This window comes from Gymnogyps californianus, chromosome 19 (genome assembly GCF_018139145.2).
Source record: "Gymnogyps californianus isolate 813 chromosome 19, ASM1813914v2, whole genome shotgun sequence".
In the NCBI taxonomy this organism is placed as follows: Eukaryota; Metazoa; Chordata; class Aves; order Accipitriformes; family Cathartidae; genus Gymnogyps; species Gymnogyps californianus.
In genome coordinates, this window is record NC_059489.1 from 3,585,254 (window position 1) to 3,604,214 (window position 18,961).

The window sequence follows — 18,961 nt, forward strand, 5'->3', positions numbered from 1 at the left end:
GCTGAAAAGCGATCTGTGTAAACCTCGTGAATCCTTGACAATGTCCGTGGTACCGTGCATCTCCCTGGTATGGCTGTGTCTTGCTGTATCGCAATGTCTTGCGTAGGCATCTTCAGCCTGCTGCAGTCTAATCCAAGCGTGCTCCTGTCTATATGGATAAATACATGCGTATACATTCATTAGTGCAATACATTTCTATAATTTAGTTCATTACTTAATTTGTTCTTGAAAGGAATAAATAAGAATCGGTGAGAGTGCACAATAAGATGGGAAAAAGCCATGTGTTGCCACCTTCTTCATAAGCATTTGTTCAGCCAAGGAAGGAAGCCCAAGAGCCCGAGACTGTCTTTTGGTCTGTGTCACAGGAAATTTAATGCAAAAGCGTCTCCCCAGATTGCTCAGCACATGTTTTGTAGGGAAACAGGTAACATGGCCAAGGAAGTTCCTTCCCTCTGTTGACTTGCAACAGCAAGAACGTGAGCTCAGGCTGGACCAAGATGTAACGCTCGTGCCGTCCCCTCTCTGGTTAGAGCTGCTGGGCTGCTAAATCATCTGGAGCTTAGGCTCTAACTTTCTCTTTTCTGTGTTGTTTCCATGACTACAAAACTCTCCGCTGATGAATTATAAGCTTGCATTAGGTTATGGTATTAAGCTTAAAACTCAGTCTGGGGAAGTATTAGGTCTTGCTGGGGCTTAGAAATGGACTCTTCTCATTTCAAATTCTCAGCATCCTGATAATTAAGTTGTATAAACTAGGAAATTGATAGTCCTTCATAGCATCTATAATTACATGGAATTGGAAATGCAATAATGTAAGAAACAAGCTGCCACAATGATGGAGAACATTTCAGTGAACGGGAGGTTGTTTCCTCCAGATTTTTACTTGAAATTTATTGGATTTATTTACTTTATTGAACGCTTGCTAATGGCTCAACCTGTTGATCAAAATTCCCAGGGAGCTTTCATGACTGGAAACCTGAGTAGGGCTTTCTGTCCTTCCTTGAGACTCAGATAATTTATTTCAGTTTCTCCTTTTTACGTCCTTAGCATGAGTTTTGCCAGCTCTGTCAGTGACATCTTCTACGGTTTGCCTGAGATCTGAGCTGCTCTGGTGCTTCTTGTGTAGAGTCCAGGTAGTGACAGACATAACTGAGCATTAATTTCGCACTTGCAGCCAAAGCCTCCTGGGTTCTAACAGCGAAACTAGAACGTTACTATTCAGACTGTTCCTTTCCTTGCTTCTCACCACCCATTTTGCCATTTCTTTAAGTGATTTGCAGAGTGTTACCTGCAGCTCTGCTATGGCTGTGGGTTAATTTAAGAATTATGAACAGAAACATTGGGAACAAGGTGGGCTAGCGTGACATGGCGTGTTCCATCACCCGGTGGCATTTGAAGAGCATGTTGGGGTCTAGCAAAGAACTGGTGAGAACTTGTTGCAGTGTGAGAAGCAGGGATTTTGTTAGAGTTTTGCAGAGGGATTGAGTCATGGCAAGAGGCCTCAAGAAAGGCTTGGGGCCTGAGATAAAGCCTGCTCAGTCAGTCTTTAGACTGCTGACCCTCATGCTATCAAAATTGTGATTTCTTGCAATGGAGACTGAAGCCAGTGCTGCTCTCTGTTGTTCCATCATTCGTTTGCTATTTATGGCTGAATGTGACTGCATGGGCAAAGCAGTCAGTGCGAGGTGGCATCTGCTGTAAAGGAGGGGAGAGGATGCTGGTGTGCAATGCGAAGCAGAGCTGTGAGTCTCGAGGAGGCTCGGCTGCCGGGAACAAAGCTCTCGATTTCTTTTCCCGGTAGGTGTCAGTGGCGCCAATAAGTAACGGATGAAATGTGGCGATAAGCGTGCTGTTTCCAAACAGAAGTTGCGGGTGCTGTATGTGTATATACCTCGGCACATGTGATGGGAATTCAGCGCTGTTGTTAAATATTTTTTTCATTTATCACTTTCTCCTCTTGCAAATTTGTTACCAATAGATCTCCCCACTGGGCATCTGTGGACTTGCTAAGAGCGAGTTGCCTTGACAACCGAGAAATACATCCCCTAGTGAACTGCACGTTGCAAGGCCTTTTGTTGGCTTGAATATTTTTTCATGGGAAATGATGGGGGTTTTCCCTTCTGAAGCTGTGCTTGGGGTGTGGCCGCAAGTTTGGGCAGTTTTGGAACCCAGTGTTCATTTTCCGTATGGGGACAAAGCCAATCTTCCTGAGCTGAATGTTGCAAACAGCAGCAGAAGAGAATTAGTGAAGGAGAGCGATACAAGGTGTTAAAGCACTAACATAATGATACATAGCTCATTGCCCTAAAGAGATTGAGGGTAGAAATGTGAATTGTGTAGGGTTTTTTTTTTTTTTTAATTCTTCACAAATTTTATTTATTTATTGGCTAATGGGAAAAATGACGGATTCAGTCTTTTTGCTCTGTAATTCTTAAGTTTCTGAACTATAGATAATAACCAGAGGGCAGAAGAGCCAATGTTGAGATTTATTGTTTTGTCCTATTAGATTGTCTTCACAGTAAAAAATCAGAAAGAGAATTTTGAAAAGACTCAACGAGAACATTTACTGCGATTGAAAATTCAGTGCAATAATGGATTACTATTCCCTAAATCACTTCTTTTTCTTCTTCACCTCACACTCCTCGTTAGGGTTTGGAGAAGACTTTTTTTTTTCCCCCGTACCTGATTAAAAGACCAATTGTTACACTTAGATGGAAAATAAATTGAATGCATTTTTACTGTAAAACCTGAGATATCTTTTCCAAAAAGCACATACCAAATTCCAAGAGACTCTCCAGTGTAACATACTGTAACTTCTGTAACACTCCGTGAAGAAGTGCATTTGGGCTGAATATATAAACTGTGTCTCACCTGTGGTTTCAGGGTAAAAGAACTGGCCGAGATAAGGTGCGTCCAAACCAGAGGAAGTAAGATGATGTGCATGTCTTGTTTTCTTTTAAGATTAACTCTTCTGCTACCAGTGCAGACTAATTTATCTTTAACATACTGTTTTCCTGATTGGTTTGCTGCAAGCTGGCTTCATTGTAACAATATTGTGTTTTTATCCAAGATATTAAGCCAAGCATTCTGAATGTAAATTGAAAATTAATCCGGGGCCTGGAATGCCATCTTCAACTTCAGCAAGTTTTAATATCCATAAAAAATAAAGGTGGCTTCAAGTAGGATTCTGCTATTTTCAACTTTACTTATGGTAGGAAGAGGCAAAATATCATTGGTCTTTTCCAATAAACTTTTATGAATCACTTGAATTTATGTCCCTCTGTAGTTGCAAAACTGTTTTTGCTCCAGGAATCTGGAAGAGTATGTTGGTTGCATGGCATTTTCTCTCTGCAATATTCAAGGTGTATCAGATGTAAAACTCATGGTAGAGCTCGGTGAGAGCATGTTAAAACATTTCCTGTTCTTGACCTTATGAGAATACACTAACATATGCTGTAGCTGGCTGTGGATACACAGAAATTAGAATACCCATTTTTGTGCTCTGCCTCTACAACTGGTAAAAGAAGACTTATAAGTATTACCAGTCATTGGATGCTACATTGGACTAATCTGAATAAAAGTAGTCCTTCATTGTAAAAGAGTTTGTGGACAATTTTAAGCAAGGTAAGGCATTCCTGCTATTGTAAAAAAAAAAAAACGCTAATGTATAAAATCAATAAAATGGTTTGAACTGTGATATTTGTAATGCTGTAAGGATGAGTAGGTCCCCAAATAATATGGAACATTTTAAGTAAATCTATTAGAACTGGTTTTTTATGAAATATGCTTTCCTCTAAGACAGCAACCAGTAGGCTGTGATTCTGGTTAGCTCTTCCTCCTTTCAGATCCATCTCTCTGTCTGGTCCAGGTGTTTTCCATATTGTTCCTTTTTTCTAGCCATATCCAACCGTAAGAAAACCTGCTTCTCCTCAAGAAACTGAGTTTGTTTAGATAAACACCTGAGAAAATGCATTTCTCGGGCTGTTTATAAGGCCAGAGCTTGAAGAGAAAATGATGTGTCTGTGCAAGATCCAGAAAGATCTGGACACCATTTAACAGCGTCAGCTTTAGGGAACAAGACGTCTGTCTGTGGTATCACATCTGGGTGCCTTGACCTCTGTGGGTGTCTCAGGTCCAATGCCCTGCTCTTCAGTTTTGTGTGTGTAAAGCTCTGCCTCACAAATTGTTCTCCTTACACACAGTTTATCTATCCAAGAGAGCCCTAGATCTCTTTATTCCTCAGTGGTTAGTCCTGTTGTTGAAACAGCATTCCTAGGAGCTCTGGAAATCGCTTCTATCCAGTATCTGTCCTATTTTTAGTGCTTACGTTGGCCTTAACAGAGCATAAGCCTCAAACAGATTTTCTTCCCTTCTAATAAACAGTAAAACTATTCATCATGGGCAATCCTGGATGCAGAGGTGACGGTGAAAGTAATGGTGTGTGCTTTTACATTTTATTTATGCAAATTAAAATGCATCAGTAATGTAATATTTTCTCTAGTATATTTGTTTTTATTGTGCTCCTCTCCTTGACTGTATTTTAACAGTAGTTTTAGTTTGTAGTTCCCTATCTGAAGTATCTGAAATATGTAAATTGTTCTTTAAGTGAAAAAACAATGTCCCACCTGTTAAGGTATTCAAAAAGCTGAGGAAAAGTGTTTTTCTAGCAAAATATCTGTTCAGCAAGTTATTTCCCCTGTGGATCATAGCAAGAAATTAGCATTCCTACGTGTGGAGAAAGTTTGCAAGTCATTGGATTGTATATAACGTCATTAAACAACTCCAATGGGCACAGCCAACTAAATATTCAACCAGAAGGTGAGATGAAGGCCCACTCAGATGCTGGAAACCCTGCAGAAGTGGCCACAGCGTGTGGGTGGATGAGATCTTCTCCATGTGCACACTGAGCCCAGCATGTTTTGGTTGTGTTTTCTCCAAATCTTTACTAAATCTTGTGAGCAAATGCTTGTTTCCCTGTATCTTCACCCATTGCTTGCTATAAGGCACAACATTCGTTCACTTTGTAGATTTTCTGTAATTTAAAGCAATTTTGATACATGAAGAAATTTTCCTAATCCTTTAGTCATAACCAGAAATTATTAGTTGAGTTTCTGAAATACTTCTGTCTTGCCCCATATTCTGGATTAAGTTCTGTAATAACAGGGCAAGGTTAAAGGCTTTCCTTAAATCCATCAACGTCAGTTACTAGTGATGAGTTGTGACGTTTCTGCTGAGTGTAGAAACTTCCACAAAGCTTATAAGAGATGTTTTGGTTTAGGTTTATACTTCAGGATGAATTGAATAACATGGAATATGCACAGCAGCTAATTCTTGAAGACAGGTAATAAGTACTAGATCTTTCAGGGTTTATTTCATAAAGATGTGTCACTGTCCCATCAAAAACTTGGTGGCACAAGTAGAATCTGTAATGGCTTGACCATATTTATCTAATTTTATTTCCATGCCCATAGCCTAATTTTGTTTCAGTAGCTCTGGAAATTTTTTTAAATGGTACTAAGAAGAAGAAAAAATGATATGCCTGAGGCTAAGTCATAACTGAAACATGTTGCAGTAGTATTTTGGGAAGCTCATAATGGATCATCTGTGAAATGTTTTGTTTGGGATTATTATTGTATCTCTTTTTTTTTTTTCCTCCCAGTACCTGTTTGTCAGCTTTGAAATTCCCACTGTATTTTCACTAGGACCTTGAGCCAAAAAGCAGTAAAGGAATTCACATGCTAAATGCGAAAAACTTTTTTCATCATGCTCATGAACAAGTCATAGGTCTGTGGCCTAGCTGAAGGGAAATATGGACCTTTGATAAGGTTATGATAATTTAACAAGGTCATTAGGCCATTCCACTTGGGTCCGTGTGCTTTCATTGAGTCAGCCTGGTTGTTCTCCAGCATTTTGTGGATGCCGTCTTCCTACCTTTTCTTACAGACGGTTTGCAACAGGGTTCTCTGTTTACACTTACCAGTGTACGGGCTAACGCACCGCGGTAGCTGAGCGCTAGTGATGAGATAACCAGGATTGTCAGCTTCCCATCAGGACAGATCGCTCACAGCTAAGGACCGTCCGATAAGCTCCTGCCTGCGTTAGCCATCGACCTGGAGCAGATGGCACAGAAGCCCCCCTGACCGAACAGGAGGCACCCGATGTTCTCCTTCAAAATCTACCATATGAAAAAAGAAATTATCAAATTGAGAGTGACGTCTAATTTAAAAAAGATAAAAAATGGAAGTAAGAGGAGCATGTCTCTGTTGCTCATTGAATCTAAGCGTTTTCTTGCGAGGGTGCAGAGAGGCCTTGGCTTGGTTCTCTAATATTATTTTAAGATGCCGCCTTCAGATCCTGACAACTTCATCTCACGTGCTTGATCCGAGCGAGTGCGGTGCTTTCAGCTCTGGGAGCCGGCAGAGGGCACGGGAGCCTGCTGATGGATCTGCCACTCCGATCTTTGGGAAAAAGTGCTGGTCACCTCCCGAGCCTGGGATTGCAGCACTGCCGAAAGCACTCCCTGCCTGAACGGCAGGTTTGTACCCAAAGAAACAAGCTGCCTCGGAACAAAATCTGATTTGGTGTTTCGAATGATACCTTTTTCAGACGGGCTGCCGACAACCTACCCAGTGGATTTAAAATATAATAAATAAAACTAGTGTTTTCCATTCGGTGCCTGATTTGGATCTCCCTTACTTGGTGAAAAGGCGGATATCGAAATTGCTTCTTGTATCAGAAGAGCAGGCTCTTTTATCTGAGATCCCATACACGGGAGCATCACAAAGACATGGCCAGCAAAGCTGCTCCTTTAAACCGTTTCTTCGTCTTGTACAAATAAAGGCTATTAGGCTTTTTCTTTTTTTACTTGTTTTGCTTATGGCTCAGTCTTGTGTTGTGGCCTTGAAAGGAGCTTTGTCCCAACAAAGAGCTCCGTTACAGACACTGGATTTGTCCCAGCAGCGGGATCTGCCGAGGGGCCATCCCTTGCAGAATCCGAGACTTAGGCTGGCGCCCAGGACTGGCTCTTCCTAAACATTTGCACAGTACATGATCCTGATCAGCATCTCCAAGTGCTGCTTTCATGCAAGCAGGTAATAATAGCGGTGGAAGAAATTCCACGTTTTAAGCTGTATTACAATAAAAAAAAAAGAGATCAAAACTGCCAAAATTCATATCCCTGTGGCAGGGTGTAAGACTTTCTGCATTTATAAAACCGCAGGAAGAGCCATCCGATCTGAATATGCCTTTCAAGTGACGTGTGGTTATTTTATCAGAGGATTACTTGACATTACTGCCTGCAGTAGTAGAGGGCTGGAGTCTATGAATCGAGTCGTCCCTTTCAATCTTACGGTTTTAAACTTGTCTGGGGAGGGGAAAGTTTGTATCTTCCAGTTTCCAGTGAGGCTGCCAAAGGTATATGCCAGGCCAGGCGTTTAAGATAATTTATTGTGTGATTTTGAATAAACTTTAATTTCTATAATTTTCTTTATCTGTAAAACAGTGATAATACGCAAATACTGTCATTTGGCAGTGCAGGGAGAAAAGTAGTTATCCTTAAATGTCAAGCATACGTCAATGGCACAAAGTAAATTAACCATATTAGAGGTTATTTACCAGACCAACACGCTAGATAGATGGGGGGAAAGCACTTATATCCCAAAGTATTATTAAACCTTCTTGGCTTTGCTTCTGTTGGTATATGGGATTATTTTGAGAAAAAGAGGGATATTATGTTGTAGCCTGCATTATCTTTCGGTGAGTCTTCCTTTTTTCTCTTCTGTTAACTTTGAGATTTGAAATGCAACTTACTTGAGCAATTATATGGTGTCTCATATGAACTACTGAGACTGTTGCAACCTTCGGCAAACCAGACTGCCTTGCCAAGGCAGAGCCTTTGTATGAAATATTTCCCTTCCTCCCATTTCCAGATCAACACTTGATTGAAAATCAAAGTTGATTGTATTGCTAGTTTGAAAGTGGTCATGTTCATCTGCATTAATTCTCATCTGTTGTGTGGGGCTTTTTTAATATAGGTTATTTTTCTTAATGCATGTCAAAGATTTCCTAACTCTTGCTATGCAGTGACTTTAAGAATTACATTTTAAAAGCGAATGTATTGAAGAGACTGTTTATGTCCTAAAATACCCTATGTAGATTATAGCATGATATTTTTGAAAAGCATTTTTTGTATTTCAAAACAAAAACACCAAATAAGCCTGCTTGTGGCATGAAAATAAGTGATTTTTTTTCTTTGGCTTTGGTTTTTGCTTTGGTTTTGCTCTTCTAACCAGATAAGTACATCTGCTTTTATCTGGTTATACATGAACACAGTTTTCCACTTCAATTCACTCAATAATGACAAAAGTATTGTTGGAATGAGTCTTCGAAGTTGTGTCTGTGCAAATTTTGTTATGCAGCCTTTCTCCTGGGAATGCCACCTCAGATACGGTCATCTCCAATTCTAACCTTCACCCAGTGATCCATTCTGCCAAGAAAACGGGCTTCTCTTCTTACTTTCCTATTTTTGTGTGTGTGTGTGTGTATGTATGTTCTTCAGAAAGCCAAACTTGGGCCAGCTGGTAACAAAGTCATTACTCCAACAGAAGACAAGAACTCAAGTGTGCCATCCAACAATCTGGACAGGGTGAAGCTGACAGATTTCAACTTTCTCATGGTTCTTGGAAAGGGGAGCTTCGGGAAGGTAGGAATTCTTGATAACTATTCCACTCGCATTTTCTTTTTTTTTTCTTGAGGAAGAATGAATGAATAATTCTCTAAGACACAAAATGCAGAGTCAAAAGGACGTGCATTTTTGAGGGAGGATTTCTTAACATGGAGTAGGGTGATTCCCTAAGGACTAGCAGGCTTCAGTCATGATTGGCAGTTTTCTTGAAAAAATAAAAATAAAAAAACCCCTCAGACTGTTGGGCAGGATGTAAGAAACAGTTGCTAACTTTTAGATCCTCAATTCTTGGCAGTTTCAAGGAAATTAAGTCTACTTTTCTGGCTTTACTACCTAGGTCACTCTGCCAGTTCTGGAAGTCACCAACATTGGTAAGGCTGAATATTGGGGAAAAAACAGGAATAGTGTATATATATATGTTTGAAATCTGTTAGTCAAAAGAAAGGACTGCTATTTTTCTGTCTGAACAACCACTTATGCGATGAAGTGCCCTTTACTGAAGAAGTCCCCTGGGGCTTAACATTTTATCAGCCCTTTGGCAATGTGCCTGCGATTAACCAGAGGGTTTTGGCACAGGCTTTGTCTGAAATGACTGGTACAGCTCATTGCAGTGGGTGAGCAATGATGATATTTTTGGAGTTTTGGTCAAGTTAGTCTCTACCAATAAAAGGAAAAGCTGGATTGCCATCGATACAAATCTTCAGGCGTATGAGTCACCTTCCCTCCTTGGCAGGTAGGAAGATTTTCACCCTGTTGTTTCTCTTTGTGCAGGTGATGCTGGCAGACAGAAAGGGGACAGAGGAGCTCTATGCAATCAAAATACTGAAAAAAGATGTGGTGATTCAGGATGATGATGTTGAATGTACAATGGTTGAAAAACGAGTCCTGGCATTGCAAGATAAACCACCGTTCCTGACACAGCTTCACTCTTGTTTCCAAACAGTTGTACGTGAGCTCTGTCTTTCTTGCCACCCTGATGTTTTCCATGCTATATGATCATGGATTTTATCAGTTCAATAATGTTTATTATCATCCAACCTATATATCAAAGCTTCTGCGTGTAGAAAATGTTGAAGAAAGAGATACTTCATGTAATTACCCCTTGTGTTTTAAATATAAAACCTAGGTTTAAAGATTTTTCTTCATACAGTAATTCAACCAGACCAGTGTGACAATTCACGAATTTAATAAAGCATGCTTTGCTAAGTCAGAGCTTTAAGCCCAGATTCTCAAAGGTTCCTAAATATTTTTAAGGATCTGAGGATAGTACTTGAAAAGTCTTTATGGCTGTTATTATATCATGAGGTGATTAGTCATGAATCAATGTTGATGGATTTAATTTAGTTTTCTGGCACCCCTGGCACAGAGGAAAGCATTGGGTGGTTTTTTTCTTCCTTTCTGCCTCATAAATATGTGAAGTGGACATTTCCCCATCACATTGCAAAACATCTCCCAGAGAGAGACTGCAGGATGGATCTGACGATCCAGCAGCACCATACCGCTCTGTTGGATGCCATGGAAAGCTACGTGGTAGACAGTTGGCGCTCAGTGTGCTTTTGGTTTTCGGAGTGGGCACGGATACACCCTGACACTAGTGAACTGACTCCGAATGTTCCAAGCTGGGTCTTTATTCACAAGAAATCAAAGCTCTTCTTGTCTCACTTTGTAGCCATCTTATGACAATGGCCTTGAACTAGTGCCCCAGGGCTGGGTTGTCACTTAATGGGGTGATGAAGGGACATATGTTGTTTTTCCACTTGACTGTGCCACATCTTTTACATCTTACATTGTTGATGGTTTTTAATCTAAAAACAAACAAACAAACAACAGGCAGTTAGTTTGAAGTAATAACATTGTAATATTCCACAAACAAGCCACGTCATCCCGTCACCATTTCATAGCGTAATTGTCTGTGTTGTTAAAGGCATTTTCAAACTCTGTTTAATGTCTACAAATCTCTGAGCAGAAAATGGCCTGAATGCAACAGATTTGCAGACATAATTAATCACAATAAAATGTGAATCCGGGAACTATTGCACTTGGTAATTCTTGCTTTCTAAAATATTTTTCCTGCCGCTACTTATAATATGAAGATTGTTGTAATAAGATAAGAGAGGTCCTAGTGAGAAATAGCCTTCTATCTCCCTCTAATTCTTTATCTCTCTATAACTTCATTAGTAACTAAAAAGCTTAGTGTCATCAGTAAATGAAAAACCACTTTTTTTAATCTTATCTTTCTTTTGAGCAACTGCATTTTAAATGTAAAGTCTCAAAAGTACAAATGTCTGGTGCTTTCTGGCTAAGGGGAATGGAGGAAAAAAGTTGGGATTTTTAGTATTTACAGTATCATTTTTTTGGTTTGTCATGTACAAGAGCAATGGAGCTACATAAAGGCCTAGGTCATTGGCCTTTGCCTAATTTACTTCATGTTTTCCAAAGTGTTGAGTAATTTGCACTTGGTGCTATGAAATATTCTGGAGGATTAATATTAGCTACAAAAATAAGAAATTGTATATGAAGGAGAAGAAAAGGCATAAACTGTGTGACTATAGGAAAAATTGATAATTTTTGGTTAGTGCTTTTAGATGCAGGCTTCTATTGCCATGGATTTTACAATAAGACAATTCATACAAAAATCTAAATTTTATAAATCCAATCTGGCCAATTAAACATTTTTCCCATGGCTTGTCTGTTGGACCCAGCTTAGGAAATCACCGTTTTTAAATGTATGTTAATGTTCTGAAATCTCAGTTACTGGATGATTGGAGACTTTCAATCAATGCTGAAGGAAAGAGATTGAACTAGAGCATCTTAGTAATGAGTTTCTTTCCCATCAGAATATTGGATCAGAACTTTTCTACAAATACTTCAGGATAATGATTCTGTCCAAAATATCTAAAGGAAAATCAGAGGAAGCCAAAAATGTGTCTTCCAGAATTGGGAGGAAGACTATTAATGCATCTTATATGCTGTCTGGATCATGTTATAACTGCAGATAGTAAGCTTGCCATAATGTTGTCCACCAGAATTTTTAATGTTAGGTGGTCAAAATCATCCACCCTAAATCAAAGATGTTTGTAGAGTGTAAACAATGTGTTCGTACTGAAGTCAGTTGGAAGAGCTGAGTTTTAGTCCTCAGAAAATTGGGGGACAGACCTACTGGTTTAAGTCCTATTTTCTGAAGGTCACTGGGTGGGAAAACACTACTTAAGTGCACTCAAATATATTATGGTCATGTTTGATTTGAGATACGTGGATATGGCCTTTAAAAGTCCTCACTGTGCAGAAAAATCTCCCTCCAAAATACCTTATTGCCATCTTCCTCTAGCTGAAATATGTGCCTACGAGAAATTAATTTAGTGTCACTTGTACAGGTTCCAGGTACTTTTGTAAACCTTACAATTACTTTTCTTCTTGCCTCTTTTTAATAATAAAAAAAAATATTTTTTTAATACCTCCCATCTTCTGAAGGAAAACTTATTAGGAAGGATTAGAAATGGCCTCAAAGCAAGAATTTTCAACCATTTCTAATTTTTTTTTTTTTACATTTATTGTTAGAGAGACAGCTTTTTCAGACAGAACTGTATGTGAATAATTATGGGAACCATTGTAGACAAATAATATATAAAAGTGCGTCACTAAAATTGGCAAATCTAGACAGACTTCATCAGTCATTTACTCTTGCACGTTTTACAAAACACTCCATTTCCTGATCTGTCAATTTTGCCAGAATGTACAACCAGTCCTAATAATGTTATAAAGCTTTATAATAACATATTAGTGGCTTTTTTGCTGATCAATATCTAATATTTTCTCTGATGTGTTTACGTGCGTCTTTAATACTTTATCCTAGGACCGTCTGTATTTTGTTATGGAGTATGTGAATGGTGGTGACCTCATGTATCACATTCAGCAAGTAGGAAAATTTAAGGAGCCACAAGCAGTGTGAGTGTTCATGTTTATATATTTAAATCATGTCATCATCTTCATTTTACACTGTAAGAGGATTAGGTTTCTTCTTCTTCCCAGGTTCAGTATGAAGTCTAGGCTGGCCTTTTTTGATTGTGTTTTTTAAGGCCCAAAAGCTGAAGTTTATGTTAAAAATGGTGTTAGCACACATAGACCAAAGGTAGCTATGCCTTTTTATTCAAAAATACAGCACGAACAAAGGCATGCAATGCCTACTTTAACAGTGACAAGAATTTAAACAAGGCAACAGGAAATTAAAGATGTTACTTGGTATTCTGGTGTTGTTTTTAAAAGCAAATTAAAAAAAAAAGTGAGTAGAACATTTCAATCTGAATTAATATTATAGGGAAAGGCGATACAAATAGACTCAGCATTGCAATGCTATATTATAGTTTATACAAGATAAATTCAATGTCTAGCTTATAAGAATTTCTGTGATCCTACTTTTTTATAGAAGTTTTATTTGTGAAGTATTAATAAAGGATTAGAAGTTGTTTATATACATGATCCCTTTTAGGTAATTGTACATCTGGCATGTCAGTGAGCGACTGATAATGACCTGTAGCATATTCAAATGTGAATAGATCCATCAGTACCATTTTAGTCATGCTTATAACATCTCCTCATCATTTATTAGTGTTTCATAAATCACTTACCAATGAAACTTTAAAATCAAGTGTGACCAACTGTTTTAGGAATTCAGCTAAAATAATTTCTCATTTCAATTTAAGCAATCAGGTCTTGTTTAAATGAGAGGCCTTCTAAATATAAGTATTTGAGATATAGAACAAAATTTCAACAACTCACTGAATAAAAACTAGATGGTGTCAGATCATCCTTGACTCCCAGCTAAAGTAACTTGCCAACAGCCGTTGAAAACTCTGGTGCTTTATGACAGCTTACGCCTGTGGAGCATTTTCCAGCACAGGCGTTCACAAACACCTCTGATCAAGTGTTTCAGAGCTGAGCTTTCCTTTCCCTTATGCTAGCCTAAAAATTAATCTCATCTTTAAATAATCCTCTTGCATATAATTTGCACGGTTCCACAGCAACTGGCTTCAAACATCCATCAATATTATATATCTTTTAACTACATTCAGCAATTATATTTTATATGGTAATCATTTTAATTAGCTTTATGTAATTAATCCATTAACAGCCTGTATGAAGGAATACTATTTCTGCAAATTATTTCATGCCGTATAAATTGCAATGTAGGTTGAGCTGCATCCTGAATTCAGCGTTGATAGGTGATTAGAGATAATGACCTTTGCAGGCAGAGTTAGAGCAGTGCAGTAAAATGCTGTGCTCCAGCTGCACCATTTTTTTTGTGGTCTAGGGAGACATTTTCAATTTTTTCAAAAATTCTGCATTATTTTATCATCAAATACTTGAAATGTGTCTGTTAAAGTCAAATTGAAGTAAAGTGTCTTTTATGTCATCTGCCTGTAATATATATTTTTATACTTTAATATATATACACACCATATATTATATACTTTATATGTACTTTTTATATATACTATCAAGGATGCATTTCTGAAATATTTTGTTAGAAGAAAATCATGAGGCAATAAGCAATCTGTTGGGGTTTTTTTCATACAGGTTCTATGCAGCTGAGATCTCAGTTGGGTTATTCTTTCTCCATAACAGAGGGATTATTTATAGGTGAGTATAATCTGACATACATAATTTCTGAACTATTTTTAAAATCCCGAAAGGATCAGTTTCTTTAACATTTCAGTGCATTTTTTAAACATTTTATAAAAAGCAGTCACTGTAGTGTTCTTTTTGTTGTGTTGGTGCTGGAGCGCTGGAAACCAAAGCCACTGCTTTACCTGAGCTTTTCTGACATCTGTGCTCTGCCCAACTCAAATGAAAACTCTTGAAAACGTAAAACATCATCTTGTGCATTCCTGTGTGATGTTTAGTAGTTTTACACATTCAGAAGTCTCAGTGCGAGTGTGCTCGTGGTCATATACAGCTCTCTTCATTAATTGTCCACTTTCAGGACCTATGGTCGTTCTTACGTGCCTGCAGTGAGGTGCCCAGCTCCCTCCAGGTTGTAGACTGCCATGCATGTGCAGCCCTGGCCCCTCCACCCCCAAATAGCTACACATAGTCCTTACCTAGACTCAGAAGTAGATAAGCTGGCCCTAGTTGATCCTAAACATTAACATTAAATTACTGTGATTCTTCATAGAGATCTGAAATTAGATAATGTGATGTTGGATTCAGAAGGACACATTAAAATTGCTGATTTTGGAATGTGCAAAGAACATATGTTAGATGGAGTAACAACCAGGACCTTCTGTGGCACTCCAGACTACATTGCGCCAGAGGTAAATATTTACCATTTCAAGAACCTTTTAGTCTCTGAAATGAAAATTGTCACTGCACACATCTCACACCACCAGGTTTTGATAGCTGTAACTCTGGATACTCTGTGGATGGTACCATTTATACTTCTGCAGGTATATTGAATAACTTTGTGAATTAATACAATATTATCAATAAGACTTCACTATTTTAAAAAATATCTAGTTGATTGAAAACCTAACTTTTTACGAGATCAGTGCTTCAGATTTTGTTTGTACTAGCAAAAGACTAAAAAAGCTGGATCACGACCTCGTGATTTTAAATTTGTAGCCTGGAAATGTTATTATACTAAACTTTGTGCTTCGATTTGTGAAGTCACAGAGAGTTCATGGGCGTTGTTGCGGATGTTGATGAGGTCAGCAAACATTTTATTGGGAGCAAACATAGCTTCTTTAATGTATTTCTCCATAAGTTCACACAGCTGACAAAATACATCTATTTAAAGGATTGTTTGGCATTTTCAGGAAATCACAAACCACTCATTGATTTTTGGGAAGGGATTCATGAGGTCTTGAAGCTTTTTGCTGACCTCCCTGCGAAACTTTTTTGTCTTTTCCAGGCCATGTCTTACAAACGGTACATAGGTGTCATGAGTTACTGCTCTTGATCTCAGGAAAGCTCCAGTCATTGAAAGCCTCCACAAAGCTATGGGATCAGGGCTGGAATGGAGCTGACATAATAAATCCATAATTCGCCTTGAGTTTTCTGTGACTTGGCGATACTTGTGCTGCATTCAAGCCACTGAAAATCACATTCAAACATGAACCTAACTGCAGTGGGTCTGAAATGAAGATCTGATCATGAGAAGCACAGTTCTACTTTAAAGCACTGTGATAAATACGAGCGTAGAGTTAACGTTTTTAGTCTGGATATGATTTGTATTTCAATAGTTTAAGTATAAAACATTAAAAACAAGCACATGTGGTGATTTGGAAATGATTCAAATATATGAATATTAAAATCTGGTATTTGTGCCTACTGAGCTTTCAAGAGTCTTGATTTGTTTGGCTGCAAATTCAATGCAAGAGGCTATATCCTGATCCGAGATACTGAGTGTTTCACTGAGTGCTGGGCAAGAGGCAGCTCTGGCTGGAACATTTCTGGCTGTAATTGAATGTTTGTTGGGATACGGGAGATTTATACACAGACAAGTAAATTAGTGTCTAAGGTGAATTTTGTCATCTCTGTGAAAATGGGATGAAAAATAGTTTGTTTTTTTCCAGTTGTTAATTCATGCTTTTCAGAGTGAAATATTGTGTATTATAAAACCTTGTTTTTTCACAAATTGCTGTTGCTTGCAGCAGGATATCAGAACCACCAGAGCAGTATTTCATTTTCTCCTATCAAAACATAAATGCAGCCAATATTACAAATTAAAAAGTGTCCTTTCTGTGGCAATAGCCTTGTGCCAGTTAATACCAAAGAACGTGTTGTCAGTGCCAAAATGCTCAATATGGGTCAGTGCTGGAATGATTTATTTTACTTTATTTGGAAATTTCATATAAAGAAATAAACCTTTTACCAAAACATTCAGTAACAGGGAGGAAATTAGTCTTTCTATTATCTTACAAACTGATATTTTATTTTATTTTTAGTTGGCTGATTTTCTTTCGTTTCTGAAGACATTATTGTGACTGACAAATTGCTAACTAGGTCTGTGGTAAACTTCAAAGTAAGGTTCATGTTTTGCTTGCAGGAGCATTTCAGCATGTTTCCGTGGGCTAAAATTTATAAATTTATAATAGATTATAATGAGGATGCATTTGCACAGTACCATTCCCTGCTGGGTAGAGAGAAATGAGCTAAATCTAAATCAACTGTTGAAGGTATCTAGAGTAGAGTAGCCCTGTGAGTGTGTTGCACTCAAACATAGAGAATTAGCGCTTTTCATCAGTATTTGGGAAATAATGTTGTGACTGTAGTGGGGTCTGAAGGAGCCCGCGCTGCCTCAACATGAACTACCCACAGACATAGTTCAGAGAGAACACGGCTGGAAGGACCGTACAGGGACATCTCAGCTGGCTTCACACGTACAATCTCCAGGCAGAAAAGCAGGGGAATATGGTGCTGCATTCAGCAAAGTGGACTTGCACACTTTGGTGTACTGTAAAATAATGCTTTCCTTTTTTAATGATTGGGAAAGCTAGCATTTGTTATTACTTAGGTGTATAATGCACTGGAATTAATATTCGTTTTCTTATCCCATGCAATTTGAGAAATGTGCAGAGGTTAAACTGGTAGAATCCCAGGTCTGACCTCTTCTGTCAGGCAGAAAGTGGTTATCTAGTAAAGAATATTTATTGATGTGCTGAACTTAAATATTTATGGTCAGAGTGGTAAAACAGCTGTGAAATCAATTAATACTTTGTATTTCCTTGACCAGTCAAGAGAGACAGAAGGAGATGGATGTCAAGAGGATTAGTGGGAAGGGATTCTGCCAGCACAGCCTGCTGTCTGTGGTGCAGGACTGAACCATCAGCATCCCTGCAGCAGCTAGAGCACTGATTTTGAATTTCAGAAGAATTTAAATTAGAAACTCCATTTCCCTTCTCCTCCATCTAATAGCCTCAAAACCTTAAGTTCTAACCTTGCATTTGCTGGGATTATGGGAGGCTAATAGGTATTGCAAAGGTTTGGAAAGTGTACATTTGACTGTTTCTTGTGCTAGTAATATTTATTTCTTTTAATAACTGAGTTTTAACTTTTCCAGTAGACATAAGATACATTCACAGAAGACTTTCTCTCTTGCCTCTGGGATATAATCTTTTCATCCCAACTGGCTACCAGCTGCAATGATCTCAACCTTCCTACAAATTGCTGGTATTAATCTCTGTGTCCTGCTCTTAACTGCGCCTTCCTTGGAGGCAAAAAGGAAAAAAAAAAAAAAAAAAGAAAAAAGCAATCAACATTCTGCTGCCAATTTGGCTTGATGAGAGAAATTCCTCCTGAGCTCTTCCTGAGCTCTCAAATCCACGGAACCTGACAAGGCAGAGCTCTTAAAATACAGTAATAGATAGGTAAAATAGGACATTTGAAATGCAAAAGGAGATGAAAAAAGCAATCATTTAAATTAATGATAGAGAAGGAGGGGAAGGGTCCTATCAACTTGCTGCTCCTCCCTGGCCAGCAGAAAGCAGAGATCATAGCTGGAGGAGGGTGCAGGTCTTCATTTCCAGGCACATGAACTCCCTCACTGCTCTGTGGGTCTGCTCTGCACACTGCAGTGAGACAGGAGGTCGTATTAATATTTGTTCTAAAAGATATTAAAATTTGTACATGCAGATAGGATTATTTTGGCAGCTGCTGCGAGGCCGCCAGTGATGGCTTTGAGTGCAGCAGCTGATAGCTGATCCATGATGATTTCTGGATGAGGAGGAGGGAACTACTGAAAATACAACATTTAGAACTTGCTGACTTTGTACCAGTGCATGTTTGACTGTATACTGAAAACTCATCTGCTTCCTCCCACATGTAATTCCTTCCTTGAAGTGAGCATTCTTTCTTCTCGTTTACATTTTCCAATTAATGCTTTGAATAGCTCCCAATATTATGAGTGTAACCGCCAGTTTCCGTGCATTACACGCAGGTTGGTGAATGAACGTGGCAGATTGCTTTTCTGTGTTTCACTTGTATCATACCCTTACCAGGATTAAGCTGGTAAGTCACGTTGGATATGTTTAATTAGGATCAAAGGAAGAAAACTTCCGGTGTACAGCAGCAGACATTGACAGTACCACCTTTTCCTACATTGCGATAGGTTCAATGAAAAAAGTGTTTTCATTGCATTTGCAGTGGGACTTTTCTGCAGTGGGACCTTTCCAGTCCCAGTGGAACCTGATGTCCGTATTTATTTCTCAGATCCCACTCTTTCATCATGCAACTGGTTCAGGCAAGGGAGGTGTGTGCCGGCTCAGAGGGGGCACTGGTCTG

The 18,961-nt window shown here is 38.6% G+C and overlaps 1 protein-coding gene across 1 annotated transcript in view; it reads left to right on the plus strand.

Annotated features, from left to right (window-relative positions):
- The window catches only part of PRKCA (protein kinase C alpha), a 156,708-nt gene that overhangs the window by 126,779 nt on the left and 10,968 nt on the right, over positions 1 to 18,961 (plus strand). Inside the window, 5 exon segments of the mRNA XM_050908590.1 lie at positions 8,558 to 8,701; positions 9,455 to 9,628; positions 12,537 to 12,628; positions 14,258 to 14,320; positions 14,856 to 14,994. Of these exon segments, the coding sequence (XP_050764547.1) occupies positions 8,558 to 8,701; positions 9,455 to 9,628; positions 12,537 to 12,628; positions 14,258 to 14,320; positions 14,856 to 14,994 (612 nt within the window).